At 37.7% G+C, this 17,364-nt stretch overlaps 1 protein-coding gene across 1 annotated transcript in view; it reads left to right on the top strand.

Annotated features, from left to right (window-relative positions):
* LOC119649333 overlaps positions 1-17,364 on the top strand; it is a 157,447-nt gene that overhangs the window by 3,282 nt on the left and 136,801 nt on the right. The window contains exon 2 of the mRNA XM_038051437.1: positions 5,999-6,058. Within this exon, the coding sequence (XP_037907365.1) occupies positions 5,999-6,058 (60 nt within the window). The remainder of the gene's footprint in view (positions 1-5,998; positions 6,059-17,364) is intronic.

Genomic DNA, 17,364 nt, shown 5'->3' with positions numbered 1-17,364 from the left:
CCCATTCCGGTATCTGCTCAAAAAATTCACTGATAGTACATTGTCAACTTTCATAAATTGACTAAAAAACTTCCCCTAAATTCATCCTAGGTGTACCGACATAGAGGACAGCCTCGTGCATACATATGCCAAGTTTCATGAAAATCCAACTATTAGTGGGAAAGTTATAGCAGTTCAAACTTATCAATTTCGTGCTAATTAACAGCATTCTAAGCCATACAAATAAGATGCTGACGTCATAATTAACGACAATAATTGATATTCGAGTGAATTATTAAAATTCCATTCAAGAAGAATCTAATTCTCCCTAGCCCTTTTTATATTTGATGTTGGTTAAATTCTTAAACTCAGTGTGAAGCGTATGAGGGCTGACTGTTATCAATACAATACTTTCCATCAAATGATTTATTTAAATTACTTTCTAAAAAATAGAGGCCCATATAATTTTTAACTATGTGAACTGACAGGCCTGACAGGCTCATCGCTCCTCACATCTTCTTTTTCTTCAGCCTTCAGTTCACAAGCGGGGTCGGCTCGTCGTGATCGGTTTGGTCATTCCATTTTATCAAGCCTGATTAGGATGTAATCGCGAGACCTTCAAATCCTCATCCAGTGTGTCAAGTGACCATTGTTTTGGTCGGCTTTTTGGTTGCCTATCATTGACTTCGATGTTCTGACCAATACTGGTTGTTGAATTCTCGTTGACCACACCATCGAAAACGCCTCTCTCGCAGTTTTTTCACGATCGGTGCAAACCCATATCGATCGCGGATATTCTCATTTCAGACGTGATCAAGACGTGTCACGCCACCAGTGCAATGCAACATCTTCGTCCCCATTACCGCAAGACGCCGTTCATTGTCCTTTATAATCGCCAAAACTCAGAACTATAGAGAGCGGCAGACGGACGACATTGCAGTAAATTTTAGATTTGGGAAGTGCGCTGATACGTCGATCACAAAGAACACCAGTTGGGGAATGCCACTTCATCCAGGTTGCGTTAATGTGTGAAACAATTTCATTACGCAGTTCTCCATTTGCAGATAGCATTGACTCGAGATATTTAAATCGCTGAGTTCTGGCAGTGGCAGTAATCTGCCCAGAACTGAAATAACAACTTATACACCCATCTCCAAAAAAAAGGGTTTTTCTGCTGCTACGCCAGAGGGCGCTGTGATCATCTTAAGAAAAAATGTAAACACCATTTAAACGTGCGGACTTAACCACAGTAAGCAAACTAGGATTATCCAAAAATATTAAAAGCTAAATTTTTGGTGCCTTGTTAATTTTTTTTTGTAAATTTTAGTGTTTAATGAATAAAATAAACTACCAAATGAATCGCAATTATCCTAGTTTGCGGACCGTAGAAACATGTTTTGAATAAGCCTTGGATAGATTTTGGGCTATGGTGGCATGAGATTTTCAACAGTTTCGATAAAAACGCATTTGAAAAGTAGAATGCGATTTTTAACCATAAAATCTTAACTGACAATTATTCTTCTATACTTAGTCCATAAACGTTAGGTTCCTTGAAGAAACACATGTAAAGCCTTGGCTTCAATTCTTATGATTTTAGCGAAGTCATTCGAACATCATTTGGACCTATAAATTCGCGGTTTATTACGGCGATCGATATAAACCTGACATGTGACATTTTACCTGTTTAACACTGTAATTTCCGAACGGCCCCGAATATCAAAAAATCACTTTGCCCATATATTATACGCTACATCGATTCTTCGGATCTGACACACGGGATGACCCCCTTAAGGCGGGTCTGTCTTTTTTTTTTTCACCAAATATAGTCATCTGGAATATCAAATGAAAGGCCTCGGTTAGCACTTTTCGAAGCCGGTTTTAGTTTTGACATTTGTTGAAAAGGTGGGGGGTTGAAACTGATCATTTCTTCCACGGGCCCGTTCTCTGAAATTACCCAAGCGAAAAATCTGAAAAAGAAGGCTGCCACTATGTGGTGCCTAGGCTCCGAAACAGCTTCGATTCAAATTAAATTAATAATAGTACATCACTATAATTTTCAGTAATTAATTGTAAAATCCTCCTTTCGTTTATCCTAGCATCACGAAATTTTGCAGCAATATGGAGCATGATCCCACCAAGTGGTGGAAATCGCAGTATTATTAACAAAGTTATAGTAGGTCATAGTTGTGGTTTCTGTGCAAATTCAAGGCTTTGAATGGTTGTATCACCCGAAAGTAGACATTCTCACATAATATATGCATATATTAGGTGCTAGTTCTAATGGGACAAATGTGCACTGAAATGTTTTTATAAAAGAAATACACATACCGTTCATACCTCAAGCGTCCAGTTTCCGTTTTCCCGACTTGTTAAATACTACTAGCGGAACTGGGCAGACTTTGTTCTGTCTGTATATTTTACGAAAACTGTAAATTATCTTCAGGTACTAAAGGAAATTAACCAATCTGATTACCATATTTTACAATATTCGTCGCTCCAAACGATGTCAATTGAAAGCATTCCTTTTATTTCTGAATATGCTGTGAAAATGGTCTGGATTCTTCAGTAACTCCAGCAATATGAGTCAAAAATGGCCCAGACGACTCAGTTAGTGGCGGCGGGGAGACCTTGCCAGTGGAGCAACACATAGGCATTTCTTACTGAAACTTCAACGCCACTGCCGATGTAATTGAGCTTCTCGTGAGCGTTCAGCATCACGTCGTGTCTTGCGTCTACAGGAATTACAGCAGCTCTGAAAGTAGATGGTTCGCTCGAAGGTCTGTAATTCATACACCACGTTGTTGAGATGTTTCGGCGAAGTGGAAGCTCAAACTCGCAGGTTGTCAATTCGTGCAACTCGCTTTTTTAATGTTTCAGTAGTTCTTGAAGTCGAAGCTCTGATCCTGTTATATTTTCAGCGTGAATCTTATCCTTCTTAGAGTTCTAGCAGTTCTTGAAGTAATGCTGTTTCCAGCTGGAAGCCTCGTACTTCAGATATTGCAGCAGCTCTAGAAGTTGATTTTCCAATGCTCGAATTTTTGGGGGACATTTTCAATAATTTTCAGAATTTTGTATCTCACCGTCATTACTTGCGATAACGACTGATTGAAAGGTTTATATGTTGATCCATTGCAACGCCGTCTAGATGACCAACAGTGGCGGTAAAAAAATCGCAGTGTCTTCATGAATTGTGAAAGAAAAAATAAGATTCAAAGCTTGATTTAAACTAGAATATAGTGATATAATAAAACGTTTGCGACACCTAGCAAATCGAAACTAAATTTATACACAAAATTTAAATCGAAACAAGTCGGAATACCGGAAGCTCGCGCTTCGGGTATAAAGGTTTTGTGTTATGTAAGAGGCGCACATTTCTCTGTCCGTATATAGCTACAAATCCAACATAATCCTTCATATTTTTCCAAACTACGAGACATACGTACATATTAGAGCCATAGATATCATGCTCACCCTAAACAAACAAACTGCCTATTACCTGCTGTACACATATATGCACGTTTATAAATTTATCGCACCCATATTTCCGATTTACGTCTAATATCTATCTGAATTAGGCACTAGCCGCAAAGTTCATTAGCACGCATATATTATATACCTACATATACACATGTCTGGTTGACAAATAACTAAAAAACTAAAACAAAATAATTGTCTGCGACCCAATTCATAAAAATTCATTTCGTTGTGGTATTGACGAATTGATATGAGATGATGACGTCATGCGGGTTGTAGAGTGCACGAAATTCACAAAAAATTGAAAAGTTTCACCCCCAATAACTTTGTTAATAATAGTTGGATTTGCTTCAAACTTGACCAAACTGTGCATTATATTCTTCGTTACACTCATGCCAAATTTTGTATTTCTGGGATGAACATAAGGGGGGGTGCCGGGTAAATTTCTAAAATGTGGAAATATACTATTATTAACTTTATTTGTGCAGATATCGGAACCGGATATATTTTGAGGCCTAGATTTCGTAGAGATGCACCACTGTGATTTTTTCCAGATTTTTCGGTTGGATAGGTTCTGAGAACGAGACCTGTTACACTTTTTGTGGGTCATATTTTCAACCCTGACTCCCCTATGTTTCATCTAATATCAAATATTGAACCAGATTCGAAAAGTACTAATTGAGACCTTTCATTTGATACCCTACTTGGCTACATTCTGTGAAAAAAAAATTTGCACCCTCCATTCACATGTACGGAGAGCCCCCCCTTAAACTTAACGCAAGATGGCGCCACTTACTGCATGTAAAGGGATCACCAGATTACATACTCTCACCAATTTTCGTGACAATCGGTCTAGCCGTTTCCGAATAAATCGGGTGTGACAGACAGACAGACAGACAGACAGACAGACAGACAGACAGACAGACAGACAGACAGACAGACAGACAGACAGACAGACAGACAGACGGACAGACGGACAGACAGACACCGTCACCATTCTAATAAGGTTTTGTTTCACACAAAACCTTAAAAAATGAGGCAGTATTCATGACATAGTCTAGAAAGGTGCGTTAAAAATAATAGCAGGCCAATATTTCGGCCGACAGTAAATAAAAACATATATAATATATTAACAAAGAAAGGTTCAATATTTATTTGTGTATCCTTTGATCTTAATAGGTGCGTCGCAAGGAAGTTCTATCGAGTCCAAGAGCTTTTATCACCTTTCAACAGGGATCGCCTTCCAGAAACCTACTACAGTCCAAAACTTCCTGTTATTTTTTGATTTTTGATATTAAACAACTTGTTTGACGTTCCTCTAAAGGTGTCGTATTGGATTGAGGTCAGGCGATTTACCAGGCCATTCAAACAATTCTTTAGATTTTCTGTTCGTATATTTTGGGTATTTCGTACTTAGCATCATCTTCTTTTTCTTCAGCTTTTGTCTCGTTTACAAACGGGGTCGGTTCGTCGTGCTCCATGCTAGAGCTTTAGATGATATATAGTGCTCGCCCTATAAATTGCACTGTGGTAATTAACCGGCTGACCATTAGTCCTATGTATTGGTAGGAGAAAATTTCGGGCTCTATAGACATCGAACGGAGTTATAACAGAGCTATAAAAAAAAACAAAAACCCTTTCATAAGACAGTACTTAAAATAAAATCCATCTTTATCGGTGGGGGAAGGGAGTGGGGTTCGTATTATCGATGTTATTAAAAGATGCTGATTTAGAACAAGATTCCCAATAAATATATGATATTTTACAACCCTCTATTTTCATAAAATGATTTAGTTCCATTTTCCGGCACAGATAATTTAGAACGGATGCTAGCACTTAAAGGCATACATGTAGACATTCCCATATTTATTCTGGGAAACTACATTATTTTTGCATTACCTCTACTGAATAGCACTCAATATCTAGATAGAAGAGAAATCGGATTTATCCTTCTACAAACATATTTGAATTATCTACATTGAACCGTTTTTAATGAAATGGAATCCCATGTTAATGGAATTTTGCTTCCCATCTACTGCATAATCAATTAAAGTCGTCTATCTCTCATTTTCCATTAATATCTTCATCTTCATTAGATTTCCGCTACTGTGCCCTACATATGTGTGAAACAGGAAAAAGTGAAACTCTTTTTTGCACTACATTCCTCACCGCAACTCGTTTTCTCTCTTTAATGTTCATCATTGAAATTTCATTTTGTAACACAACTTTCCTGATAACCCTCAAATTTAATACCACAAATTGAATTCTTCTATGCAGGTAATTCTTACAATTTCCGTAACTTTGCTGTTATTTTATCGGTTGCTATTGTGCGGTAGTTTCTGCAAACACACTTTTCTCGAATTAATCTTCTCTGCTCAACCATTCCATCTAAAAATGCGATATCTGCTTTTAGAGAACTTCATTAACCAAGCAGACATGAGATAAGACTTGTATGTGATCCATTAACCTATTTGTTGTGTGGTGAATACTACACTAGATTTGGCGAAACATGTTACTTCAATAATTCTTCGTTTTTATTTTCCAGAACTCAGCGAAACGCAGAAGCTTCGATTCTACCGAGATAGAAGTCTTAAGGTTGCGAAAGGTAAGTCCAAGTCTACCGCTGCCATACTAAAATTCTGTACCAGCGTCGGGTATGGGTAATGAGGTTTTCGTGATGTCGGTGATGGTTACCTTCAGCATCTCTGACCATCTTAGGAGATAAGTTGACTGAAATTATCTCAATAGAATCGACAAATCATGTAATTATTACCACTGGATTCCAGTGGTACTGTGTTCACTGTAACTGCAGTATTGTGTAACGAATTGCCTTGCTCGGAGGGTTAAATAATCAATGTAGGTTTCTTCGCAGCTTGTCATCGTGGGTAATTGCTTTCTTCGTTGCTGTATCAAAACCGGTACGAATAAATAAGTTATTTGGTAGCGGAGAGAATTCGATTGTGCAGTGATACATAAAGCATTAGGTGATAAAGCTCTTTTGATTGCCACTTTACCAAAAATACATTTATAGATTCTTTCAAACATAAAAATTCTTAACTAAGACGTTATTGAACTTGCTTCTAAGAAGTACAAATAAAAGGAAACAGCTACAATAGTATTAGCACTGTTCAAAAAAAGCCTATTTTTTGCAGCAACATTCTCAATTGGGAAAAAAATAAAACTAAATTATGTTATACAATTTTGATAATAGTTCTCTAATTTAGATGATCAAAAGAAAAGCAAAAGAAGTTCCCTACTGTGTACATAACTTTATGCGAATTACGCAATCTTTTTTTTTACACATTTTTCCAAGACACTGGTCGTATCTAGACATTACGACACAATATTACCACAAAAAATGCTAAAATAATTGTTTTGAAAATATGTCATTTCTTTTCTCGTCTTTCTATTTTGTAAATGCTTCTGAATTGAGCCATCACGCAACAATTCCAACGGAACAAAAGTCGACAGAAAACTGTTATGAATGTGGAATGGGTTTCAGAGACTGAGGTAAATCAATTGCTTAGCAGAGGCTAGTTAAAGTTGCGATTAGTTGATGTGGGTACGCTATCTAATTACATGTGTTATGCATGTTTAAAAGGAAAGAGTCAAAGAGCTACTTGTTTTACATCTGAAAAATGTCATAATTAGTTAGCAGTCTCAACCAGATATAATAGATAATAAGGAAATATAAAGTATCAATCGATTACATTCCTATTAAAATTGTTTTCATTTTTACGTCCGGTTTGGTGGCTTGTAATTTCCTTTGTACTGTCAACGCGGTAGTTTATTGAAATTATTTCTTAATCACTCAGGAATTAAATGAAATTATTTTCATTGAGTAAAAAGTTTTGGTGAAAGTGAAAGGAAAGTAATATTTTTTACTTTAGATCCAACACTAATCAGGCCGGTATCAAACACTAGTGAATTCTTTTGTTATGCTTCCTTTGTTAGAATATTTCAGACTAAGTAGTTCGGAATCGATAATATAGGTACATATGTATAAAACGACGTTTTCTTTTTCGATACATAGACATTTTTGTCTATTTATTCTCACCAAAAAATTCACGTAGAAAGGTTCAATTATATTCTCAAAGAAACTATGTTTGTTAGGCAAATTGTGAGGTTCTGGGGTTCTATCCAAAACAATCAACCAAACAAAGTGAAGTTAAAGTGGGTATTGAATCATATGCGTATTACCGAATTTTTTTAAGATTTTGTGTGAAACAAAACCTTATTAAAATCGTTTCAATGTCTCTCTATCCGTATGCCCGTCTGTCCGTCTATCAGCTTGTCACACCCAATTTACTCGAAAGCGGCTGAACCGATTGTCACAAAATTTGGAGAGAACGTGTGGGCTGTGTGCCTCCCCATACATGCGAAAGGGGGTTGTAATTTTTTTACACTGGAAATGGTCATGTGAGGTATCAAATGCTGTAGTATTTTTCGAAACTGATTTTTTTCCATATTGGGTAACATATAGGGGAAATGACACTCAAAATGTGTGCCCCAAAAAGTGAAACAGGTCTCGCTCCCAGAACCTATCCAAGCAAAAAATCTGAAAATAGTTAGTGATGCATCCGTATGAAATCTAGGCCTCAAACCACAACCGATTCTGATATCTGCATAAATAATAGTATATTACTGTTTTAGAAATTTACTGGAAGACCCCCCTTAAGTTCATCCCAGAAGTACAAAATTTAATACTAGCATAGGCGATAATATAGGACATAATCCTGCAAAGTTTGAAGGTAATCCAACTATCATTAACAAACTTATAGAAGGTCGAATTTTCGCATTTCAGGTAAATTTATTGCACTCTAAGATGTGTATGACCTTATCATCATATAAAGTGAACTTATATGAACGGCGGGGTCCATGGGGACGTTTCAGTTTACTTTTCGGGTTTTTAGTTATTTGTCAATTATTCGAGGGAGACATGTGTATGTATGTGTAATAAAGCTTGCGGGTAGTAACCAATATAATAAACATGTATATACATTTTGTGCACCGCATAAAGTGGAAATGAGTGAAGATGCGTTAGATCAATTTATAAATGCGGTGATCGATAATGTTTCCTTATTTAGGATGAACACAGTATTTCTGTCGTTGATAAGTATGTACATATGTGTAGCTTGAAGTTTGGCAAAATATGACAGAATGTTTTGTATTCTTAGCTATGTACAAATGGAAAATCGTATATAGAGAATTTCTCATGAACACAAGACCTTTGTACCCGCAGCTTCCAGCTTCCGGTATACGGACTTGTTTTTTGTTAAGGAGACTGCGTACGATCACTATATTGATCAGTAGAGGGGAATTAAAAAATCAAATTATACATCAATATTTGTTCAATATTTTCCGCAGCACAGGATCCATATTTATCTTTACCTTTTTCGTGTCGTAGATGCTGTTGAAAACTCTAAATCATCATCAACGGCGCAACAACAAGTATCTGGTCCAGGAATGCCTCGTAAAAAGTGGTTTTGTGTCGAGTTCTACCTAGTCGGTATCGCTCAGAGCTGTTTAGTATCAGGCTTACGCCATCGCTACATCTGAGACAATGTGTACTACTTCTTTTTCTATCACATACATTGCTCTTATAGACTTTCCGGCCTGGATTGTCCTCACCCATACATGTTAAGTGATCGGCCTACCAAAACCTATTAAGCGGGATTTTATCCACAACCAGGAAGTCGTGGTATCGCTGATGAATTTCGTCATCGTATAGAATATGGTATCGTCCATTCTCATGTACGGAGCAAAACATTTTTCGCAGGATTCATCTTTCGAACGCGTCTAAGATTTCGCAATTTTTCTCGTTAAAACCCGAAGTCTCCGAGGATTACATGAGGACTGCCTTCTAGGTCTTCTACAGTAAGAGTCTTGGCTTAGGTTGAGAATTTTCGAGCAGAACAGTGTTTGTAAGCTGAAATAGACTCTATTGGCTGCCAGCAATCATGCGTGCATTGCATCATCATTACTGTTATCAGTTTCCCTAGATGGGAGAAATTATTAACGGTTTCAAAGTTGTATTCTCCTTTCTATATTGTTCGCAGTTGACCAGTACTATTTGATTTTGTTGATTCTTTGGTTTTGGTGTCGACCTTGTCACAGTATATTTCGTCTTGCCTTCATTAGGTCCAGAGTTTAGCGGCGAATACCGCCTGCTCAATCTGCATGAAGGTCGATTTTTCATCTCATGGTGTTCTTCCCACAATGTCGATTTCGTCATTTTAGGTTAGTATTTATATCAGTATCGCGAATCAGTCTTTCCAAGACCAGAGTAAAAAGGATGCATAGTAGGGCCTTAGACTGCCGTTGATAGTCAATGGTCTCGAGAGTGATCCTGCTGCTTTTATCTGCTGTCGCAGATTGGTCAGTGTCGACTTAGTCAATCTTACCAATTTAGTCGCGATATAGAATTTTCTTATGATTGTCTACAGTTTCACCCTGGGCAGCCTAAAAACCAATAAAAGGGAGATTAGATAAAAAACAGATTACTACTGACAGGTAAATTTATTGAATAACATTTTATTTGGTGGAAAAGTGAAAGTCGAAATTTGGTCAACTTCTTGCCGTGACTGAACCTTACCTCAAGCATCACGACAGAAGCAGAAATTAACTTTAAGTCTACGCTTCCTTGCAGCAAGGTCATAGAGAGAAAAACGCCTTTATTCGAATAAAGTCTCTATTCCAAAACCCCAGAAAATTTTCCACGGCAAGAACTTGGAAAATTGTGACATTGAACGTTTAGTCCACTTGCATTTTTGAGATAAAGGCTTAGATTTTTTACTTTTTGTGAGTTTAGAAAATATCAGCAACGTTGTGGGAAGAAAATCAAGCTTCAAAAGCATGAACTGAAAACACAATTGATTGATAAGGACCATCCAAAGTGGGCGATTACTTGGGCCTGAAGACGGGAGGAATTGGGAACTTTAACAAAATTAGATTAATTTATAATTTTTTACCCGTGCCTGGATTTTCTCCTTACGATTCTTTTTGGAAGAAACTGACCAAAAACGGTTGTTTCCGGATGTTGACCTGGTTAAGCACGAAACCAAAGCTTGTATTGAAAAATGATACTATGCTTAGCCTCCTGCTTCAATATCTTCGTGAATAAAATTAGGTGAAAGGGATCCTGATTTTCCTCAAACGATAAGTATGTCCGCGAATTGCGAAAACTTCTATGATAGAATAAAAATGCATAGATATCGATGAGATAGACACCGATATACACACATAGTTCTGACAGGTTGGGTATACTTGAATGGCCCCAATCCATATCCTAGCCTACTGCCAAAGTTGAATTGAGTTGTTTCCCAGCATACTCAATGCATGGCAATGAATATCGTCTTCTTTGGCTGGAACGCTTCAAATGATGTTATGTTGAGTTATAGTTACACAAACTTCTGACAAATTGAGAGGTGCCACGCAATTCTATGTTTCCTTTTAGTTTCAGAATTATCCATTTCCCAGGTGGAATTGGAATTTTAGAAAGAATAATTTTGGCAGATTGGGCGAAGTTTTTTCACGAGGGATCCTCTAGGTACTTCCAGTTAAAAAAAGACCTAGTCTGATAAAATTTACGAAGTTACAAGAAATTATTCTAGGGAAACCTTAAGCCTTTTATAATTCCCAAGATGAAATAAGATTCTGGGAGACTATGCAAAGGTTATATAAGATTAGAAAGATTTGAAAGAACACGGTCTTCTTGATCATGGGACGGTAGACGGGATTATACCAGGACCGTAGAGGAAAAAACCGTGGTAGGGTTATGTCTTTATTTAACTTAAACTTTTATTGCTAGACCCGCAAAACCGGGGCCCCTTCCCCCGTTTCCCCCGTTCTTATGAGCCCTAAGTAGGAGTTTTGAAGTAGTCAGTAGGGTCATAGAGAGAAAATTCCAGCTTGAGATCGCTTTTACGTTGACTCATGAAATTGTACGATTTACCTAATTCGGTAAGTCTCTATTCTGAATCCCCGGGCCTGCAGGGATTTATGTCATTCTCTCTGCCGCTTATCTCCCTTTATTATCGAATTTATTTTGTGGGTGTAGCGAATTGTGATCCGAGTGGAAGGTAATTTTAAAGTTTGGCTGGAGGGCTAAAAGCTTCCGATGAATTTCGCGTATTCTGTTTTTTTTTTGTAATGACTTCAGGCTTTCATACTAAGGACTACTCTCCAGGTAGACTAGGTTTGAGGGGAAATCTTTCTACGGAATTTCCAAATAGAGCGGGCGCAATGTATTACAAGGTTAAGGCACCGTAATTTTCATTGGCGGATCACAAATAGACTGTGAAATTGGAGCGGGGGTTACAGATATACTTAACATATCTGAATCATACAGGCCTGTTAATGGCCAAAGGAAGCCATGCCGACACCATTACGATATAAACGTTATCTGTAAGGTTGAATTCAATCAGATAAAAATGTTGTCACCCCCACTTTGCAAAAAATGTTCTGAGAAAGACCCGATTTAAGTTTAGCATATAACATGGGAGTTATCGTGAATAAAAGAGATATCAAAGACAAATCCTTAACACTGAGAAATGAACAATTTGGAAGTAAACACCAATTTTCAGAAAAGCAGCTCAGAAACAAAAAAACCTAATATTTATAAGGAATGTAGATGATCAAGTTGGCCACAGTGACAATCCGGATTAACAACGTTCATGCGTGGTTAAATGCGGAAGGAATGGTCCTTTTGAACTGTCAGTCCTTCTCACGTAATGTGCAAACCTTAACATACTTATGCATAGTGCATTGAGATCGCATCAGGATTTGAAATCCCTAGAAGATTGAGGGAATCGCTAATAGTTACCAAACAATTGTGAAGTTCAATTGAAACTAAAAAAGTAGCGGCCGGACTGCGCCTGAAACCAGATAATTCAAGTCTCATGTTCCGCGTTTGAGAGAAAATTGGTCAATAACAGAACACGTTGACCTTTTGTGGAGTGGGTTTATAGATTGGATAGTGATTACACGGTTTAGTGCGTTGTTAACATGAGGAATGTTGGATAAGTTGGAAGTGTAGCTAGTAACGCCTAGGAATACAACTTCTTTAACATTAAGGATGGGAATCAAATTGATGGTGAAAGGCAGATTCTTGCCACCAGAGAACATTTTCGGATTCATTCTCATCCTATTCCCGCGGAAGACAATCGTTAGACCCTTTTGGTAAAACATCAGTAAAGCTTGTCCAAATGTGAATTTAGACGGGCTTGTCCACATTATATATCCTTGGTGGAGGTGTAAACTATGAGGTCACCCGCATAGGAGGTAAGGAACGGGCTGTCTACTGTCAAAAGCAAAAAAGGTGCAGAAAGGGCAGATTCTTGTGGGATTCCAGCGGGGCTGTTATAAGGGGATGAGGCCTGCTGCTGAACTTTCACTTGAGATTGCCGACCATCTAGGAAACTAAAGATTAGTTTGCCGAGATCAAAATTAAAATTTAAGATATTGAGCTTACAGTCTAATCCGCAAATAAGCTATTAGGGAAAAGAAGATTTTCGTTCTTTTTAAGGATAGGGGTGATTTGAGCATCCTTGCAGCTCTCAGGGAAGTAATCGTTCGGCAGACAACGATTAATTAGATAGGAGATGAAGGTGGTAATAGTAGCAGAACATCTTTAAAGATAATGATTGGGATTTGATCAAGCCCGGTCGACTTTCGTTTTTACTCTGCTTAATGAATTTTGCGACTGATTTAGGCTTAACAAAGTAAGTTGGTGTGATAGAGAGGGTAAGCCTGGTTGGAAAAAATGGATAGTGGAATGGACGGGATTGGTTGATTATTTGGGAATATGATGGTATGGATTTAAGGGAGGCGATTGATGCATTGACTTCTGCTTCGAAGTGTTGGTCACGGATGTGGCGTTTTGAATGGTGGACTTTAAGGAAGTAGTTTGCAAGCACTTTTGCTTTTTCGAGAGGGGGTAAGTTTTGGGATAGAATTTTAGGGATTGATTGATTAATTAACAGTTAGCGTTCCTGAAATCCGGTGCTGTCAAAATCTCGAGAAGGCTTTGTTTATATCTTATTAGAGTTTTAAAAGAATTTATGTAAATTGCTTAAATCATTGATAATGAATTGAATTGAATAGTTTTTAGATGCTGCTAACATTGTCCGTGAGAGAAGTGAAAGATGCATATTTTGTTTCAGTCCAAAAGGGACAGAAATTTAGTTCCCAATATCCCGTCACCTTCTTTTACTTCTGTTCCGTTTCTTACTTAATTTAGGTTGGAAACAAGGGAATTCTGTGTGAATGTATGGTGATAGATTTGGGATATTTTCACTTTTTCTCTGGCTACATTTTACCCGAGAGGCATTTCAAGTTTTATTAGTTGTGTTCTATGAACTATCAATGAGCTTATCTTCACAATCGAATCCATTTTTCAACAATTGAGCTATCACTTTGAATGTGGCGTATTTTTTATTTAAATTTACTTACTTTTCAAAATCTATTTGAAAACTCACAAAATGTTTTATGATGCAGCACTTTTCAAGAAACTATAGCAAAAGGTTCTATTGTAAACTCCATAATGATTTTCGATTTGAAATCTGAAACATCCGTAACATACTTGAAATATATTACATCCAATGCTGCTGCCTCTTCAGCAAAAAATGATTTCATTACAAAGTTTCTTTGGTTATTTTGAACCAATTTCTCTTCCAGTTAAATTATACAATACTCTTAAGTATGATTTATATTTATCGGTCCGATTTGTTACATAATAAAGTTCCGAACTCAATCGTTTATCAGTTTAGTTCGAAAGCCCTGCTCGATCGAATATATTTGAATATAAAATGAGAACTAATGTTTGCACGGCAGTACCTCCAAAATATATATATATATATATATACTCTTGCAAAAATTTAATTTGAATCCGACCTGGAAAGTTAAAGATATTTTTGTCAGGGAAACTTCTCATAAAAAAATGGATGGAAGTGAATGCCAAAGACTTGTCTTCTCCAGAACTTTCGAACCAATCATTAAAAATGCAATTGAAGGGTATGCCGAATTTTTATCTATACTTTGTTTTCAATTTCCGTTTAACGTAAAAGACGAAATAAGGGTTCATGCGAATTTCAGATAGGGAGACAGCTTTAGAAATAAGAAACGGCTGGATTATAGTAAAGTATATTGCGAATATGCGGATTCAACAACTGGAGATACAATAGCATGGTTCCTTTTTTCACGTTATGCTCCATTGTTACCTGTCTACACTTCCCTAAGAACACTTCTAAAGTATCTGTAGAATATGCACGTGTGAATGCTCTTCGTTCGTTATATGATGTCAAGGCGAGGTGCATGGCATGACGATGAACTTCCGGCGTCGGTGTTCACAATAGAATCGTATATCTAAACGTTTCGAAATGGAGACAGGGAATTTCTTTACCTCCATATATCTACATATTAACATTGCTTTATACAGATAAGTTTGAATAAGATATGCAACGACGCTACTAACATAAATTGACAAACAAGTCAACGTCTGGACGCCGTCACTGCGATAAATGTGATTATCTCACCGACGTTGTTTTTTTTTACTGGATAAACCAACACTAAACGGTAGGAAGTGAGTTGGAGAAGGTGGAAGAGAAAAGCACTTTATCTTTCTTCTGAAAAGAAGACTTTTTATCTTAATCCGATGGAAAATTAATAAACACTTTTCATGCTGTTCCGTCATTTTGTACATATCTTCCTATAAGGTGTGCTGAAAGACATGCAGGCAATTATTACGTAAGTGTAAGATTACTTGACAAAGTATTTTGTGCCACAAATGTGGAGAGTAACATATTACCCATCCATATGAAATTTACGCAGAGCATGTAACATTATGCTAAACTGACCAAACTTTAGGAAAGTTACGCCCGTCCAGAGGTTCCGGCCTCGTTAGAAAAATATGGACCAAATTTTGGAGCAGACTTGTGCAATAAAATTTGTGTGAAATTGGGTAAGAATGGGTCGAAATACTTTGAAAAGCCTACAATGATAGGGCGATGAAAAGAGCTAGACTTTCATGTCGCACAAGAGGTTTCCTCAAGATCGGAAGTCCATTTACGACGACGTTCGCTGAGGACGTCCGTCGTCATCATAACTGAAGGACTGGGTGCAAGAAGTGCGGCAAGTTTTGGGTAAAGACCGTCGATTAAGTGTTTAGATCATTGAAAAGAAATGAGGGAAACCCGAAACATAACTTTTCGACAGAGTAATAACAGGGGACGTGACATCGATTTCTGCGTATGATTCTGAATCAAAGTGCAACGGGTGGCAAGTGAAGCATGGATAAGCAAATCGCGAATCAAGACGATGTTCCTTGTGCTCTCTGACGGAAAAGCTCTAGTTCACAGTGCATTTCGAGAAATTCACAGAAAAATAGTCAATAAAGAATGTTACTGTACTCAAATGGTTGGAGAGAAAAATTCGCAATAATTGGATGTTGTATCTTGGCAACGTGCCAAGCCACACTGCGCTCATTTTTTCTGACTTGCTGACCAAACTGGGTAAGGCAACGCTATTCCAACCGCTGACCCCAGTTGATTTCATTATTAATCCCAAGGAATAAAAGAACTTGATATATGGACATTAGTTGCATCATCTTTTCATCGACTTTAAGGCCACCTATGATAGCCAGCGAAAAACAGTACACGGCCAAGAGTAGATTCGGTATCCCGACGAAATTGATAAGACTGGCTAGGCTAACCCTAACCAATGTACGAGTCCAGATAAAAGCAGCAAGACCACTCTCGAGACCATTCGACATCAACAACGGTCTGAGACAAGAGGATACCCTATCATCCGTACTCTTTAATCTGGCCCTGGAAAAAGTGATCCGTGATGCTGTGGAAAATGCGAGCGGAACGTTCCTCTTTAAGTCCACCCAACTACTGGCCTATGCTGACAATATCGACATCATGGGAAGAACGATTCGAGACGTACAAACTACCTTCATCCAGATCGAGCAGGCAATGCGGGATCTTCGGCTGCACAACAATGAAAATATATGTTGCAACGTAAGCGCCAAAAACTAACCAACCAACAACATAAAATCACACGAGAAGAATAAGGATAGGAGACTAAAACTTTGAGACCGTTGATAATTTCTCCTCTCTAGGGTCGAAATCACAACCGATAACAACTACGACGATAAAATCCGCGCACGGTTGTTGTCAGCTAACAGAGCATATTTCAGCTTACAAAAACTGTTTCGCTCGAAATGGTTTACCATAGGGTAAAAGTTCTTACTGTACAAGACAATATTGGTTTGAATTAGGAGGTTGTTTGTTAGCCGAAGTCTTAAGATTAAAGATTGCCTTGGAAGATATGTTTCCGTTTTATTGGTTAAAAGCATCTAATTTAAACAAATACGTATTTCGGGATTGGTCCGTATTTGTTTAAATTAGATACTTTTAACCAACAAAACGGGGTTGGTCCCCGAAATACGTATTTGTTTAAATTAGATACTTTTAACCAATAAAACGGAAAAATATATTCCAATGCAATCTTTAATTTTAAGACTTCAGCTAACAAACACAATGAACAAAGCCTCGCGTAAAATTTGGCCAGAAGCGGTTGAGTCACCTTCTGGCATTGATATCGACAGCGATTCAGAAATCAACAGAGAAATTTTTGAGATTGCGAAAACTAGAGGCTTTGACGAAATCGATGAAGAGGATATATTTGACCTAATTTTTCTTCTTTTTCTTCAGCCTTTGTCCCGTTCACAAGCGGGGTCGGCTCGTCGTGATCGGCTTCGCCATTTGGCTCTATCGAATGCCTGATCTGGGTGCAATCTCGAGGCTTTCAAATCCCCATCGAGCGTATCAAGCCACCGTTGGTCTGCCCTTTGGTCGTTTACCATCGACTTCGATGTTCAGACCAATCTTTGCAAGTGAATTCTCTTTT

The sequence above is a fragment of the Hermetia illucens genome, chromosome 2, assembly GCF_905115235.1.
Source record: "Hermetia illucens chromosome 2, iHerIll2.2.curated.20191125, whole genome shotgun sequence".
NCBI classification, from domain to species: domain Eukaryota; kingdom Metazoa; phylum Arthropoda; class Insecta; order Diptera; family Stratiomyidae; genus Hermetia; species Hermetia illucens.
Note: the sequence above shows the minus strand (reverse complement) of the source record. Positions and strands in the feature narration are given on the sequence as shown.